The 17175-nt window shown below is 36.0% G+C and overlaps 2 protein-coding genes across 6 annotated transcripts; both read left to right on the plus strand.

Moving 5' to 3' along the window:
• The first annotated feature begins 819 nt into the window (after positions 1 to 819).
• LOC106779089 lies at positions 820 to 5131 on the plus strand. 2 transcript variants are annotated; one of them, XM_014667130.2, is made up of 8 exons: positions 820 to 1300; positions 1928 to 2075; positions 2173 to 2323; positions 3240 to 3365; positions 3456 to 3536; positions 3740 to 3932; positions 4007 to 4277; positions 4581 to 5131. In XM_014667130.2, the coding sequence occupies exons 1-8, from the start codon at positions 1100 to 1102 to the stop codon at positions 4847 to 4849; spliced, it is 1440 nt and encodes a 479-aa protein (XP_014522616.1). In that variant the 5' UTR covers positions 820 to 1099; the 3' UTR covers positions 4850 to 5131. The 2 variants fall into 2 exon arrangements, with proteins under 2 accessions (XP_014522616.1, XP_014522615.1); XM_014667129.2 differs by having other exon boundaries at positions 822 to 1300; positions 4578 to 5131.
• Positions 5132 to 7014: 1883 nt separating this feature from the next.
• LOC106779088 (nucleolar and coiled-body phosphoprotein 1) lies at positions 7015 to 14886 on the plus strand. 4 transcript variants are annotated; one of them, XM_014667127.2, is made up of 11 exons: positions 7015 to 7364; positions 8127 to 8206; positions 9184 to 9369; positions 9471 to 9582; positions 9663 to 9693; positions 10717 to 10757; positions 10907 to 10941; positions 11027 to 11179; positions 11326 to 13808; positions 14289 to 14351; positions 14490 to 14886. In XM_014667127.2, the coding sequence occupies exons 2-11, from the start codon at positions 8136 to 8138 to the stop codon at positions 14537 to 14539; spliced, it is 3225 nt and encodes a 1074-aa protein (XP_014522613.1). In that variant the 5' UTR covers positions 7015 to 7364; positions 8127 to 8135; the 3' UTR covers positions 14540 to 14886. The 4 variants fall into 4 exon arrangements, with proteins under 4 accessions (XP_014522613.1, XP_014522612.1, XP_014522614.1 ...); XM_014667126.2 differs by having other exon boundaries at positions 7016 to 7364; positions 8098 to 8206; XM_014667128.2 differs by having other exon boundaries at positions 7016 to 7364; positions 8098 to 8206; positions 14292 to 14351.
• The last annotated feature ends 2289 nt before the right edge of the window (positions 14887 to 17175 follow it).

The raw sequence follows: 17175 nt of genomic DNA on the forward strand, positions 1-17175 counted from the left end.
GGTGAAACCCATTAAAAAGTGACCATTCAGTCAAACCCTCAATAATATTAAATATGATTTTGTTTTTCTAACATAGACCTTATAACACATTGCAAATCTCCTTTTCCACACTTTTCATGTGTTTTTATCTACCTTTGTTAACTTTTTGATTGTTATCATCATGACTAGCAAAAAATTTTCATTGTGTTAGTCATATTTTGGCTATAGATTTTCATCATATTGAGGCATGATTAACCTTTCTTGTAAAAGAGACAAAATGTGAAAGTTAATTAACAGGAAAAACAAAACCCAAGGTTCTCCCTTCCTCATTTTTTTTCTTCTCTTAAGTAAAAAAAACTTTACAATAAAGAAAATACCATGTACTACATAAACAAAAACACAACTCTTATACGTGTTATCGTTTCCAATCTAATCTTTATTATATTTCAACCATTGATGTATCTTATTAATTTAATTACAAGATAAAAATTTCAACCATTTAAGATTATTTTATTCCAAAATCTATCATTTATACAAAGAGATATATCTCTTACAAAGATAAAAATATTATTTTAGAAAAATCTTTCATAGAGTTCATTTTATGATATTTCGTTATTTTTTATTGGATTTTTTTCTATGTTAAGTAAAGAGCACAACTTGATGAGTTAGCTAGACTAAAAAATTATTCTTCCATGTCATAAAATGTTTAAATTTAAATATATAAAATGTCATCAAACACCAACGAAATTAATAGTAGAAATATATAAAAATTAAATAATAATAATAAAGTCAGAGAAAGAAAAAAAAGAAGAGCGAGGTTATAATGACTATTAAAAAAACATACAAGGGGACATTTCTCAATTTTAATTTACTCAGATGTGAGAGTGAAGGGAGAATCCAAATTCGGATTTTTGAAACGGGATCGACGCCCGTTGAACACCTTGACTCCATTTCTATTCTTCTTCACTGAGACACTCATCGTATACACAAACCTCTCCATCGTTGCTCCCCAGCGATTCACGAAACCCTAATTTCGGTGGTTCCTGCTCCGGGGGAGCGAAGAGTTAGGGTTGGATTGAACTGAGGTAGCAGCAGATGCAGCAGCTCCTCCTCTGAGGGAATGGAAGGTGGCAGGAGAATTACTGTGAGCCCTCGACCTTGCTGCGGTCGAAGGATCGTCGCTGCCAAGAAGAGGCCGCGTGCAGCGGATGGCTTCGTCAACAGCGTCAAGAAACTCCAGAGACGCGAAATTAGCTCCAAGCGTGATCGCGCGTTCACCATGAGCGATGCTCAGGAGAGATTCCGGAATATTCGCTTACAGGTCCCATTTCCCTAACCTTTGTTATTTTATTCACTTTTTAAAAGTTAGTGTCCGAATCCTACGACTATGAATGGAATATTTGCTTAGGGTTACGGCGTGTAAAATCTCTTGCTGGATCCGATTTTAAATTCGTGCAACAGTGTTGTATAGTGCCTTTACCATACTTTTTAAGTCACAGTCTTTAAACAATTAAGCAGAATCATGTGCTTTTGTTGGCAATTTGTAAGAATTCAAGTCCTGTACGCTACTGGTGGATTGAAGGTTTGTATGTTGGATACAGAATTACTCGGTTGACTGTGGATAACATAATTTTTGTTTTTGTTTTTTCAGTAACTCTTTTGGTGTGTTTTTGGTGGTTTAACAGATGGTAAGGACTAGACCACTAGTCTTATCCCGCTGCTTGATTGCATTCTCGATACTTTAGCTTGAAACATGAGATAGTTGCAATAGAAAAGTGGTGTGGCGTTTTTGTTTATGTCATTCCCCATGCTCGGGTGTGGTAGGTTTAAATCATTGATGTCGAAGAGTCCTCCGTTCCTCCTGTTTTGATAGTTAGATGTGTAATTTACTTATGTATGCCCATTTTTCCCGCATTCGGTGTGATATATCTGATGGTTTTGTTTACAGGAGGAATATGATACACATGATCCCAAAGGTCCTTCAACCATGGTGTTACCGTTTCTGAGAAAAAGATCCAAGATTATTGAGATTGTAGCAGCACGAGATATTGTTTTTGCTCTTGCACAATCAGGTGTTTGCGCAGCATTTAGCAGAGGTAGTATTAACATCTGTTATATGTTCGTTTTTCAATTGCTTTTGCAACTTTAAAATGGATATATGAATGTGTGACCTGTATCGATTGTTTGATGCAGAGACCAATCAAAGGATATGCTTTTTGAATGTCAGTCCCGATGAAGTTATAAGAAGTCTGTTTTACAACAAAAATAACGATTCACTTATCACAGTTTCTGTATACGCATCAGACGGTTACAGTTCTTTGAAATGCAGAAGCACAAGGATTGAGTACGTATTGTTCGTTGTTTTTGTAGCGTCTCATAGCTGTTGGCCCCAAAAACACTAAAGCAGGATAGATAGAAAGAAACTATTCTGAAATCTTTTAATACAGTTAATAATGTGTAGGTTGTCAATAGTTGTGCTATGGTGCCAAAGTCCCCCTCAGTCACTACAAAAAGACTGTAATGTCTGTGTTTAGTGGTGCAGCCATCACAACTGCTATCCAGAGTGGAATAATGATTACAATCTTGGCGGTGAACTGGGAACAACTCTAAAATTTTAATGAAATCTTTAAAATGTTCTTGTTTTGATATTGTCAATGGGCGTATTTTTGGGGTTGTAGTTGTGCATCATCCTCCAAAGGGGAAAATACCCTCGTTAAGTTATTTTTTGCTTCCAGTTTCCTGTGCCAGCAATCTAGCTTGTTTCTGTCGACCCATTTTGTTACCCGCACCCCTCTCCATTTTCCAGCAATGCATTCTGTTTTCCTCCTTCATCTTCTCTGTACCCTTCTTTTTCTAGGTAGGAATCATCAATCGTGATCTTCTGAATACAAGTCTTTTTCTTTATCATTTTACTGCTATTACACCATGTAGTTTTTTTCTTTTCTTTTCTGGAAATCTAAGTCCCAAAAGTATTTTCCCTAAGCCCTAACTTCTCTGTTCAGAGGGCAATCAGCACATAGTGCTGGTAATCTACGCATATCTGCTATTCAGTATGCTACAACCGCTATAATAATCTGCTCTGCTACAGCAGCCAGGGTGTACTTTTAACTGCTTAAAAGCCTGCTCCCCTCTAGCAAAAGAGAAAGGTAGAGATTAAACCTGCTGAAGTTGCTCATAACTAAAAGAAAATCAGTTACTAGCTCTAGTTGGATGTCCAGGTTTGAATTTTGTTCTATGCTAAGATTTCGTGTCATTCTCAGATACATAAGGAGGGGTAAACCAGATGCTGGCTTTGCTCTTTTCGAATCTGAGTCTCTTAAGTGGCCAGGTTTTGTAGAGTTTGATGATGTAAATGGGAAGGTATTAACGTACTCTGCTCAAGATAGGTAAGTGTTTTGCTGATCTGATACTTCTGTGTAGGTCATGTAATATGTGAAGGCTTTTTAATGGTGATACTTGCCTTTTCAATTCTGTAGCATATACAAGGTATTTGACCTCAAAAACTACACAATGCTGTACTCAATTTCTGATAAAAATGTCCAAGAGATTAAGATCAGGTAATTTTTCTTGAAATGCTTACATTTACTTTTACTTTTGCAAAACATTTCCATAGATTTAGTGCTTTATGACCATGCACAATGAAATACTATAACATTAGCTATTAAACTTGTAAGATGTAATTTTTCTTCATTTTGTAATTTCTTTGGGTGGTCCTGCTTTATTAACTCTCCTTTGGTGTTGTTTGATGATTATTTTTTAGTCCGGGAATCATGTTGTTGATTTTTGCTAAAGCAAGTAGCCATGTCCCACTTAAAATCCTTTCAATAGAAGATGGTACTGTTTTGAAGTCATTCACTCATCTCCTTTATCGTAACAAGAAGGTAGATTTTATTGAACAGTTCAATGAAAAGCTACTTGTCAAGCAGGAAAACGAGAACCTCCAAATTCTTGATGTAAGTAATTTTCTCCTTTACCTGCATTGTGTAAACATTCTACATCCAGCTATGTGACTTTTAAATAATTTTAGGTGCGGACTTTTGAGCTGACAGAGGTTTGCAGAAGTGAATTTATGACACCATCTGCATTTATCTTTTTATACGAGAATCAATTATTCCTGACATTTCGAAATCGAACTGTGGCTGTGTGGAACTTCCGTGGAGAGCTTGTAACTTCGTTTGAGGATCACCTCTTGTGGCACCCTGACTGCAATACAAACAATATATACATAACCAGTGACCAGGATCTTATCATATCCTATTGTAAAGCTGATCCTGATGATTCACTGTCTGAAGGAAATGGTACATCTTTAATTCTTTTTACTGTCCAGTTATCCAATTTCCTTTTGTGATGCACCTTATGAAGGAGGGTACCAAGATGGAGATTTTTATAGGTGTAGCTTGGTCATCAGACCTTCGGGTTGATTGAGCTAAATGATTTTACATTTTTAACTTGATATCTTAAAATGTTACTCGTGATAGCAAATTACGCATTGAACAAATAGTTTGCGATGTCTCTAGGACCAATATGTATATTTAACCAAGGCCTACCTAACTTCAAAGGTACAATAGTGACCGACTGGCATTGTTTCTTTTATGCAGCAGGTTCCATCAACGTCAGCAACATTTTAACTGGCAAGTGTCTTGCCAAAATAAGGGCAAGCAACAGCTTTCCAGTGGATAACAATTGCAGTTGCAGTGGGAATCCTTCAGGAAGTGGTTGTTGTAATTCAAGGAAGCGAAAACATGGCTCCAAGATGAGGAGCACAGTTGCAGAAGCCTTGGAAGACATTACTGCTCTGTTCTACGATGAAGAGCGTAATGAGATATATACAGGCAATAGGCATGGGCTAGTTCATGTTTGGTCTAACTGACGGGCTATTGAATTTACTGTTGCCCTGTGTTTCCTATTGGATTTTCTTAGTGGGTAAATTGGTTGTTCTTATCTGCTATGAGAACTTTCGGGGGATGTAACTATAAGTGGCTTTGAATCATTAATTTTTTATCCTTGTCATTCACGACTTAGGCGAGTTTGTTCTGTAGTTGTAAGAGATGAATGAAAATGCTGGTATCTCACCGGATGTTGCTTCTGCTGTAATCTATAACTTACATTAATGGAGCGGCTTCAATGGAATGTAGTATGTGAATTATGGTAACTCTATTCTCCGCCCGTCCCTTTTTCTTTTTCTCTTTTTGCCCCTTTGCGGCATATAGTGGATTCATAATTCATTTGCACATCACATGGATTGTAAGGGCCGCGATGCCAAACAAGAGGTAAAGGTCCAAAAGCAATCAATAATCAGTAGAGTGGTAGCTTTACGATTTGCCAACCTTTCCTTCTCAAGTTTCTGGTACTCCAATCAATTCACTTTAGTGTTCTATTCTATCCTACTTTTTCCTATGTTTTCTTTTCTGCCAGCTACCAGTACCATCTAGCTAGTACACTACTAGGAAAAGCTGACACACACAAACTTTGCCTTCCACTTTCATTGAATGGACTGTTAGGAATGAAATGGAATCCACATTAGTCATGGCCCGGTTTCGTGCCAAGGAACGACACTTCATAGGAAGTGAAATACGAAGATATTTCGCTTGTTACGAATAGCAGTAATCATCAGAAAATTATGGCTTGTCTAAATTTAGGTCAAGCTATTTTGTAAATCACTAGAGTAAAAATATAATTAGATCCGTAAAATTAATTACTTGCCCAGGTTATAAACTTCTCAGGACACTTTTTTGTACATCTATCATTATTAAATTTGTACCTGTATTCAAGTAGGTATAATTTTGTTTTCTCTTGCTAAAATTAATCAATTTACTTATGTTGTTGTAAGAATAGATGCATTTCTCTCTCTCAAGAAAAGTTTACATGATTCAGATCTTGGATCTGGTCCCTGCGCTTCATGCAGTCTTTTACCATCCAAGTGGATCCTATACTGAACTTTTATTTACTAAATTTTGTGTTACGACAATACATGAGCATACATTAGGTTATCATTTCTTAATTGTAATCGATCTCTTACTTTTATTCTCAATTTAAATAAAAGTGCTATATTTCTTTTTCGGTGGAAAAGTGCGGCTATAGAATAAGATATGAAAGGTTTTGAAAATGATATATCCCCGCTCGTTCTTTGTTTAAACAAGGTAAGAAAAAAAAACGAGTGATTATGTAAATTAATAAATCACAACTTGCTGTCGTATGTCCATGTCGCACACGCAATACAAATTTTGATAAATAAAAGTAAGTCTAAACTTTTATTTGTTTATTTTTTCTATCCTTAACAAACGTAAACTGTATTACGTTTCTAATCTCAAAGAATAATTTAGGAACTTCTACAAAAACTAAATTAAATTAGGTGATCTTCTAAAGAGTGAATTAACCAATTAGGTGTTTACTCCAGATAAAATATGCAAAAAGAGAACTTTCGCTATTTGTCTACTTGATGTTGCGTACCCTTTTTTTTTTTTTCAACTGAGACGGAGAGGGACAGGATATATAGACTATTTATTATTTATCCGCAACTTAAAGAATTATTTTGACTATTTTGTACTAAAATAAGTAGAGGGTTTTATTTAGTTGAATTTTGAGGGGCATGCACGATGTACAAACGTAAATTACCGACAATGGACAAAGTTATCTTATGAGAGTAGATACAAATTTCAAATTTGACGAGGAACGTGTGTATGCGTGGATCTGGAAACCCCAACGCACGCACGCGTGTTCTGCATTTGGTTGCGCTGCGGGTCACAACTGTCGTTTTTTTCACATTTCTCAACCCAATCTTTGTCACCCTTCATTTCTCCACCTACCCTTTCAAAATAACGCACCCCATAACACATTCAAATAAAAGGTAAAAAATTAGTGTTCTACTTACAAATTAAATTAATAAATAATCCCTTCTCATTGTCGTCCATCAATGCAACAACATACTTGACCCGAGTACCCACAACACCTTAATAATAATTAAGTAAAAAGAATTCCAAAATAAAAAAGTAAATCACCAATTTAATTTATTGTTTTTGAAAGAAGAGAGAGAGGAAAAGCCGAGAGAAGGAAAGAGGTAGAGAGCGTGAGCGGCACGCGTGGAAAAGAAGCATATTTGATATAGAGTAGCGTGTTAAGAATTAGTAGTTTTGTTTCCTTCGCGGACCACACTACAATACACCACTTTGTCTTTCTTCTTACATTCTTCGCTTATCACTCATTGCTCATCTCGCAGATTCAAATTCAACGCAACTACGCTTCCCTCAGTCACTCACTCTCCCTCACACTTCATTTTTTTTTCTTTTCCAAATTATATGTCTCCACCTATCTCTCTGTCTCTGATATAAACAGCGAACCGCGTTTTCAGATCTCGAACGGTAGTTAGACGAGGCGAGAGACGATAGGTAAGAGTTCCCAACGCGTTGTTCTCCCTCTGTCTTCTACTGCCATTGGTTTTTCTCGCTTCCTCGCTTTGGTCATTTTTGAAGAATCCAAGATTCGCTCCTGTATCTGCTTTCTCTGCACTTTGCTTTTTCTGAGATTTATCTTATCCTTTTGTGTTGTTTCTGATTGAGATTGTAGGTGGCGTGCTAGATCTGACTCCAATGCACGCATATTTAGCTGTTTCGTTTTCTCGCTCGATCTGGATATTACTTTTTGATTTAACCGCGCGTCGTTTTATTATGTTTCTGAAGCTTTTGCTCTTTTGTTTGTTTCTGTGTGCAGTTTGTTATTCTTTTTTTCGGTTTCAGAAACGATAATCCGTGTTTTGTTTTTTGTTTTTGTATTTTTTTTGCTAGCGGTGATGATGTGAAATAGTAGAGCATCAGAATAATCAGAATGTCATATTTGAAAATAAGACGTTTCATTAGATTTTTAAGCTATTTTCATTTACATTGTGTCTTTATCAACTTTTATTCTGTATTATTTTTAATTGTTGCGTTTTATTTTCGTGTTACTGTTGCGGATGGTGTAAAATTTTACACTTTTAGATAGTGAAGTGTGTGATTTAGTTGTGTGGATATGACGATAGCTGCTTATGGTTTCTCCAACACTGGTTCCATAGTTGCGAGAGTATTGAATAAATTCTGAGTGAACTTGAGCATATATTTTGTCTAATTCGTATTTTCCCTTCAGGTTTGCGGTTTTCTGTTTTTTCATCTCAGATTTTTTAAATGGAGGATACAATAGATGCTACTGCAACCTTGGATTATGCTTCAATTCACATTTTTCCCCACCAAAACAGGTGAACTTTGATGCCTTTTGGAGTTAGAATTGGACTTCTGACAATGTTTTGTTTTTGTAATAACTTCTCACCTGAATTTATTTTAGTATTATTATTTTTTGAAGTTGTTTAAAAGGATTTCCTGTTCTTCTTTTAGGTGTTCTTGTCCTTCTTTCTCATCTCTGTTATAGTTTTTCTCTTATATCCAAGGAGGGAACAACCCTTGTCCATTTAAAGTAGAAACCCTTCTCAGTAATTGACCTTCAATTACACAATGTGACTATAATGAAATAAAAACTTTGATAAATTTATGATCTTTTAATACTGTTAGTCTATGTATGTTTTTCTATTGTTGAATACACAAAAAAGACGAGTAGAAAGCAGGAAAATATTATCAAAGGGCTCTAACAAAAGAAAACAATGTTTCTGATGTCTTTCTTTGGAGAATTAGAAAATGGAACTTAATCTGTCCCAGAATTCCAAATTGAATTCTAACCAGAAAATGAAATAAAATATCATGAGAGTTTTTACCTCTAACAGTACCCCATCACAGAAGGGTGTGTATGTTTCTTTTGTTTTTTTTTTAAACTTAGAGGATATGTACTTTATAAATCTGAATGATGGATGATACCAATGGTTATAATGCATCATTTTGTACTGTTTTTTTTCTTAAATTTTGAATACATTTTTCTCCTATAAAAAGGTTATGAAATCTTATCAATGAATATGATGCTTTTAGGGTTGCCTTGATACTAGTGTAGTTGGTTTCTGACACATGTCCTTACAACTTTCAAGCAGGATTGTTCTAGTCTGTTATGTCATAGACTCACCATTGTATTCATGTAATCTATTGACATTATTATGGCTTCCTTTGATAGGCAGTTCTTCCTTCAGTACATTCAGTTGTGCATTTGAGTAGTTTATATTGAATTTGATCACCTATGAATGTGATACTTTTTTTTACTGGATTCCCTTAATTCTTTATGGTGGTGGGATAGGTACGAGGCATTTGTCTGTATGGGGACGCAATCTGATAAAGTGGCAGCTGGACATTTGGAACACTTGTTGCCTCATTTACCTGCAATAAATGATTTGTATGCTGAAGGATTTGATGCAAAATTCGATCTTGAATTACCAGAAAATCTGCATGGTGCTGAATGGTTTTCAAAAGCAACACTTAAAAGGTTTCTATTAAAGAATGACTTTTTTTTTTTAATTTTTTCTTTTTCTTTTATATTTATTTATAGGAATACCTTACTAGCTCTAATATTACTTTTCTTCTTAGGTTCCTTCATGTTGTTAGTTCACCAGATTTGATAAATGTCATCAGCAGTATCCTGGATGAGATGTCTCAGTTGGAGGATTCAAAGAAATTTCATGTTTCTTTATATGGGAAGGTGGTACCCTGTCTTTAAATTAATTAAATCTGGAATTGGATTTATGTAGTTTCTGATTAATATTTGTCTTCTGAAACCAGGGCCACAAGGATCATCTCGAAATGGAAAGAGGTAATTTTAACTAAATTCTATATGGTTTGGTTCTGCTTCTTGGCTTCTATTACCAAACAATTGAACTTTTCTTTCTCTCTACATTGCAAATGAAGAGGCCTTTCAGAGATTGGCTTCTGGGTAAATTATTGAAACTGTGAGATTGCAATCCCAGTAGTGAGGCCTTGGTTTAAGGTGGTATATATATTTCTATTTGCTTGCTATGACTATCTGTAGCTGTGATGGAATTAAATTTTTGAATTTATTGAATAACACATTAAGGTGGTATATATAATTCTATTTGCTTGCCATGATTATCTGTAGCTGTGATGGAATTAAATTTATGAATTTATTAAATAACACATGCCATATTTTAGTTCTGCAAGGTATTGTGGATATTTGTACACCATTATGGTAGCTGGGTAAAGGCTGCTTTTCCATGATGCTTGGTTTTTTCCTTTTACTGACTTTTTTTCTCTCATTATATAACTTAAAATATCTTTTGTAAGGACTGAATCACAAGCCATTGATAACTGTTATGATCACATTTTTTTTTCAAAAAAATAGAAATATCATCCCAAGCCATTGGAATGCCGTATCAACTGTTTTGATGTCATGCCTAGCAATTTCTAGTTGTATATAGTGGCAGTCCCTTCAATCTCTGATACTTTCTGTACGCACTGATTTGATATGTGCTGCTGGTGAATGCTGGTTTTTGGTCAAGCCAACTGAGGACTTCATTAGATTGCTCATTACATTATCAACTTTATCCCTTCAGTCCTACCAAAAGGCCTGAAGTTGATAAAAATATTATCTCCAAATTTAAGTGGTCAGCCTTAGAATTCTCTATATACATCAAACGACATTTTCCAATTAATGTTTCTGAGTACATTGAAGGGTCGTGGCTAAGTTTTTATCTGGTTTCTGATGTCTCTTTAGATGATAGAGTTTTTTTTGGTCATAAATGGCTATCTTGACTCTTATGTTAGTACCATTCTTCTCTTAAATTCTGTTTCTTTTAATTCTATTTCCCACTTTTGACAGATGGTAATTATAGCTCTTATGGTGAAGCACCAGCTTCCAAAGTAATTCCTTTTTCTCCAATGCTTTAGAGTTGGTTCATTTTGCAAATTCATTCACACTATTTTATACGAATAAAACGACTTTTTTCTATTATCTTGTTCTTCATTATTGCCCATTATAATTCTACTAACAATTTATTGCATATGAACAGCCAGAAGTTAGCATTGTGTCACCCGATGTTTCAAAGTATGTTCTTGTAACTGTTGCATTACATTTAACAGATATAGATTGGCTGCACCCACTATTAAGCTTTCTGAAAATATACTGCCAGGAATGAATTGTTACGAGCAATGGATCTAAGATTAACAGCTTTGACTGACAAATTGGCTGACACTTTTAACAAAGCCACTGGTGCTACATGCTCCCCTGAAGATCTGACCTATTTAGCAAAATTTTCTCAACATTTTGGGGCCACTAACATAGGGTACGTTTTCAGACAGATTTATGTAATTGTTTGTCATAAGCACTCTGAATGTATGATTGCATGTTTTAGATTGAGCTTACATTTCTGTTATACATTGCTGCTAAGCCGTTGAGCACATTTCCTATACATTGTGTTCATCTTGTCAGGCATTCTTTATGCAAGTTTATAGAACTAAACCACAAGAACCAGCATGTTGGGCCCCTGAGCAATGAAACAATCTTGCACTCATGTGATGTGACAAAAGACAATGCAAACAAGATTGTCAAAAGCCTGCAGAGTTCCAAACCATTACATTCTAATACACCAGTTAAGTATGGTGTTTCACCAGCAAAAGCTGCCCAGGTTGAGAGACACGGTTCAACAGAAAGTGAGGAATCTTCTAACTCTAGTGATGAGGATCAAACATCTACTGAGAGAAGCCGTTCTCTTGTAAGATCTGCAACACCCAGAAGATCAGCATCCCCTATGCGAAGGGTCCAAATAGGAAGAACTGGACCCCGCAGAGCTGCCGCATTAACTATCAAGAGTCTCAATTATTTTCCTGGCAGAGAGAGGCCAAATACGTTTAGAGATGCTTCTGAAAATGACTATGAAGGGGAAGTATCTGACCAATCCTATAAGAAATCAGAAATTGATGTAAGAAGGATAACTGTACAAGATGCCATCAGTCTTTTTGAAAGCAAACAACGTGATCAAACTACTGATATTCAGAAGAGAAAGTCATTAGCAGATGTTTCTGTTAGTACAAATAAATCTGTCTTGAGAAGATGGAGTGCCGGTATGGGGGAAACCTCTGTGCAAGACCAGCCAGAACATGTCCCTGAAGATCCCGTTCCAGTGACTTCTAATGATACGGTGCATTGCGAGATTCCAAAAAATTCAGATCTAGAAGTGGTTTCAGATTTTGTTTCCCAAATTGACAGTAGTAACGAGATTACTGATTGTGATAAAAAACCAGAAAGACGGGAAAATGTAGGTTTATACACTGAAGATAATCCAAATGAAACCAACCCAGAGGTAAAAGATGAAACTGTAAATAAGTTAGCAGCATCAGCAGACTGGAATCAACGAAAGCAAGAAGAATTCAATCAAATTCTTAAAAAAATGGTTGAAAGCAAGCCTGTTTTATTTGGGAAGTCCAAGCCCAGCAGAAACCAGAGTATTTCATTTGAGCAGAGAGGAGGGTCTTACAATCATTATAAGGAAAAGCGTGACGAAAAACTTAAAGGAGCAAAGGCTGGAAAAGTAGAAAAAGAAGCACAATTCCGACAAATGCAGCAACTACTTGATAAGAGTAAGGTTGAAATGACCAAAAGTGCGAGTGCAAGTAAAATAGGTTCTTCAAGATTGCCCCAAACTTCTCAAAGAAAATCAACTCAAGCTGCAAATTCTCCAAAGGAAATATCTAAGCCTTCAGCTACAAAAAGGATATCATCTAGAACGTCACCCATGCCTGCTACACGTAAGTCTTGGTCAGCAACACCTTCACCAAGGACAGCTGGTACGTCCCCAGCCAAAGCACGTGGTGGAATTTCATCTGCCAACACCACCCCAACACGGCGGAAGCCTGTGTCCACTACATCTGTTCCCCAACCAAGCCCCCAAAAGGAAAGGTCTCAGCCGCGGAAGAGAAACGACAAAGAAACTCAGACCAGCAATAATTCCAAGAGCCTCAGAAGCATGACTGAGAAGCGGCAGCCAGCTGTCCCAAACAAGAGCAAGGCAGTCAAAGCAAAAGTGACGACAGCTTCTGAAGAAGCCTCTGTTCCTTCAAAGACTATCTTAAGTAATAAGGGAACCAAGAAAAGCAGTGTGGTGCCTTTGGAATCAAAACCATTTTTACGCAAGGGTTCTCGGATGGGGCATGGAACTGCCGATCTTATCAAGAAAAAAGGTCCTCCTAAAAGTGAAAAATCTCAGAAAGAGAGTGCAGATCTTATTGAAGATCGAGAAAGTGAGTTGGTTGTCAATGCTTCTGACTTGGTCAGTCACCATTCAGACGGGGATACGATGACACCTATTCATCAGAATGCTGCTACAGTACCAGACCCTCAGATAAATAACCAATCGCAATGCAGTGAGCCAGAGAAGTTAGACCAAAAGCCTACTGATGGTGATGTCGTAACATACACGGAAGAGTCTTCCTTAAATATAAGGAATGAAGAAGAATTAACCATATCACCTTCTGCCTGGGTGGACACAGAAGAGGATTCGTCCAAGCCATGTGAGGATGACACATTTCAATCAGTATCTCTGGCAAATGCTGTTCCAGTGGGATCATCTAGTCCTCGTGTTCGTCATTCTCTATCACAGATGCTACAGGAAGAAAGTAGTGAACCTGACACTTGTGAGTGGGGAAATGCCGAGAATCCCCCTGCCATGATATACCAAAAAGATGCACCCAAAGGTTTGAAAAGACTGTTGAAATTTGCTCGGAAGAGCAAGGGCGATACAGGTTCCACTGGCTGGTCTAGCCCATCTGTTTTCTCTGAAGGAGAGGATGATGCAGAGGAACTTAAAAATTCTAATAAAAGGAATGCTGACAATCTACTGAGGAAGGCCGCACTCAATGTGAAAAGCTACGGACAACCAAAAAATTCAGTACATGATGGATATGAAAGAAATTTAGGTAGAGTATACTTGTCTAGTGTTGCTCTTCTTTTTTAATTTATTTTCCCAATCTCCTTCAAACCTGATGATGCATTGCAGTAAGTTTGGAACCTGTCAATGTTTTTCACCTTTCTCTTAATACTATATTTTCTCCGAATATATTTTTGACTAAAACTTAAACATTAGACGCTTTCCTTTTGTTCATCTTTATCTGTCATTTGGTGAAACTCGTCTGTATACCCTCACATAGTTGCAATGTACTTGATTAGCTATGCTCCACATATATGGTGCTTAATAATATCTGGAAGTCTCTGGTTCAGTTATATATGGAGCAAATCATGGTCAAACTTCTGAAATGAACTAACCACCCATAGTAAAAAAAGATAATACTATCGTAATTTAATGGTAGTTTCTTCTTGCAGTTGTTTAAATTACTCTTGACTAATAAAAAAATAGTAAGCTGTGCTTTTTCCAATTCCTCATGTTTTTTGCCATGCAGCAGGCAGAGGTGATGGCAAGGATTCTCACAAGATGCAAGACGGTGCTGGTCCAACCACAAGAGGTCGGTCTTCATTCCATGACCAATGCTTGAAAATTTGATTTTAGTGTTCCTTAATACCTTGGAATTGTACATTTTTCTTTTTCACTAATAGTGATCCTTATTAATTCCTTTGTTTTGTTTTTCGTGTACATGATCCAGGGTCAAGATCATTCTTTTCTCTTTCAGCTTTTAGGGGAAGCAAGCCCTGAGTCAAAGTTTCATGGGAAACTGCCATTAACTTTGCCATCATCCCTGGACCAGATCTGTATCAACTAAAGCTAAATCAGAATAATTTCAGCGCGCGATGTTATAAATTATATTGCGAAGTGGGGGGGTTTGGTGAAATGCTGTAAATTCATTAAATTGTGTTCGCCCTATTTCTATACAATTTCCGAAAGTCATATCATATTATCAGGTCTTCCCTAGGAAAATTTTCCCATAGCTGGATTCTTTGTTGTAGTGTCCCAAACGTTCATTTCATCGTATGGTGTTGTTACTTCGGAAATATTCATCACTGTAGATAACTAAATGATTATGTTCTTTTTGTCAGCTCAAACTAATATCTCGCCCGGTTAATCTTTTTTTAAATGAATTTAACCCAAGCGGATAAAAAATGTTTTCTTTTAAAAGGTGTTAAGAAATTAAAATGTTTTTATAGAACTACAAATGCGAAAAATTTCGGCTTATTTAAATCAGTCAGCCAAGCTCATTGATGTATATCCGAGTCGGGTTTAATAATATTAATCTAATTCATAATCTATATAAGCCAAACACTTCGAGCCATCTTTATTATCAAATTCACCTCCTCTGTATATAAAAATAAATCTTTTTTAAGAATGAATCAATGCTTATTTGGTATGATTAAGTTAATGATCTAATTTTAAAACAAAATTTATAACATTCCAAAATATAACATTTAATTATATAATAGATATCACATATTTAATATAATAGATCAATCATAGTCAAAAGTATAAAGTAATATTTACAGTAATCCAAAATAATCATAAAGATTAAACTTTATATACAGCTATATATAGTGACTATTCTAAGAAAACTAAGCATCCATAGCATCACCGTCCAATGCATGTTTCAAAGAGACCTCATATCCCTTTACTCACACCTACTGGATGATCATTGCAAAAAGAGAAAGTAAAGAAAACACATAAACACAATCACAAACAAAAGGGTAAGCTAGGTATCAAAACAATACATTATAAACTTAAAACATTTCATACAAGAGTCATATGTAAGATATATTAACCAAACATCTTAATATGCAAAGACCTATAATGAACTATCCGAACATAGAATGAATGTTGAGTTATGGTAGACTGTGCACTTGAGGTGATTTCTACTCTTTGCAAAACCATTATCAATGGGTTTCACCCTACCACACTCACAAGATTAGTCTGTTTCACGTCTTGGATCATACTAGAAGCACCCGAGACTAAGACCTCCTGCTACTCTCACCACATGTATCAATCCTCTCTATTTGAGAATGAATGACCCTTAGAGTTCATGATACCCCCAAGACTGAGCTCTTTGCATTTAGACTAATGATACTTGAAACTACACCAAGAAGTTCCACTTTGGAACTAACTTTCACCACTTTGAAACCACTTGAAACTTTATATGTATTACTTTACTTTTAAATTACATACTATCATATAACATCACAGATCATATTGCTAAGAACCATAGACAACCCATCAAATCATCAGAAAACACATAAAACACAAGTATATAAACATACAAATTGACGCTCAGGTGCTCAAGACTGGTGCTCAACGCCCCAAAAATAGTGACATAGCCCCCAGGTGCTGGAAAACTGGCGCTTAACGCCAGACCTCAACTCTCAACGCCATGACAAAAGCACAACCATTAAATTTCTAACTTTCGACACTATGCCCCCAACTTCTAAAGATCTCTAGGACCCTCCAAACCCAGAGAAAACTCTAAAAACATTGATGTAACTTAGATTGACCCCTTGAAACCCTAATTCACTCATATAAGCCACCTGAACTCAATTTTACACTTCCTAACCCCCATATCAGTTTACCAACTCAATAACCAAGTCTAAATGCACTAGATAATACACCCTAACATCTCAAACTCACAACCCTTTTGTTTCAAGTTCTTACCCTACAAAACCTCTAATTTCGACTAAAAACACCTAAGAACTCACTCTAAGATGCTCCTAACAGTTCTACACTAGATATTTCTCATTTAAAGGCCTAAACAAGTCCTAATAGGTCTAATAGCAGACCTTTAACTTGTCAAAACAATTTGCACTCATTGCTTCAAAATCTCACTACTCAAAGCCCTCACTTTTACATCAATAACACTTCTAAACTTCAACTATGAACCACCTCTTTACTACATATCAGATTTCACACATAAAACACTTCTAATAAGTCTCAAATTACCTCATGACAACTCCTAGATAATTGCTTCCTCACCCCAGTCTCTCTTTCTCAAACTTACCCATTAAAATCTCCCTTTTTAGTCTTAAAACTCAAGAATTTGACCAACCCTCATTCCAAAACACTTGAATTCTATTTCAAACACCAAAACCACTTTATCACACCCAATCATGATAGTAAATACATCGATAACACAACATACCAAGCATACAAACATCATACAATCACTTATCTTCATTTAATTACAAATAGTATTAATAACAACATAACAATTCTTCTTAAATCATCTATCAATCATAAAATATTCTAAATTCAAACTCCAAATAGATAACTAAGACAATGTCTAGCTTCCCTTAACTCACACTGAACAACCCAACTCTAATGACGCCTCACCGATTGCTTGAAACGTAAGGAATTTC

This window comes from Vigna radiata, unplaced genomic scaffold (assembly GCF_000741045.1).
Source record: "Vigna radiata var. radiata cultivar VC1973A unplaced genomic scaffold, Vradiata_ver6 scaffold_239, whole genome shotgun sequence".
NCBI classification, from domain to species: Eukaryota; Viridiplantae; Streptophyta; class Magnoliopsida; order Fabales; family Fabaceae; genus Vigna; species Vigna radiata.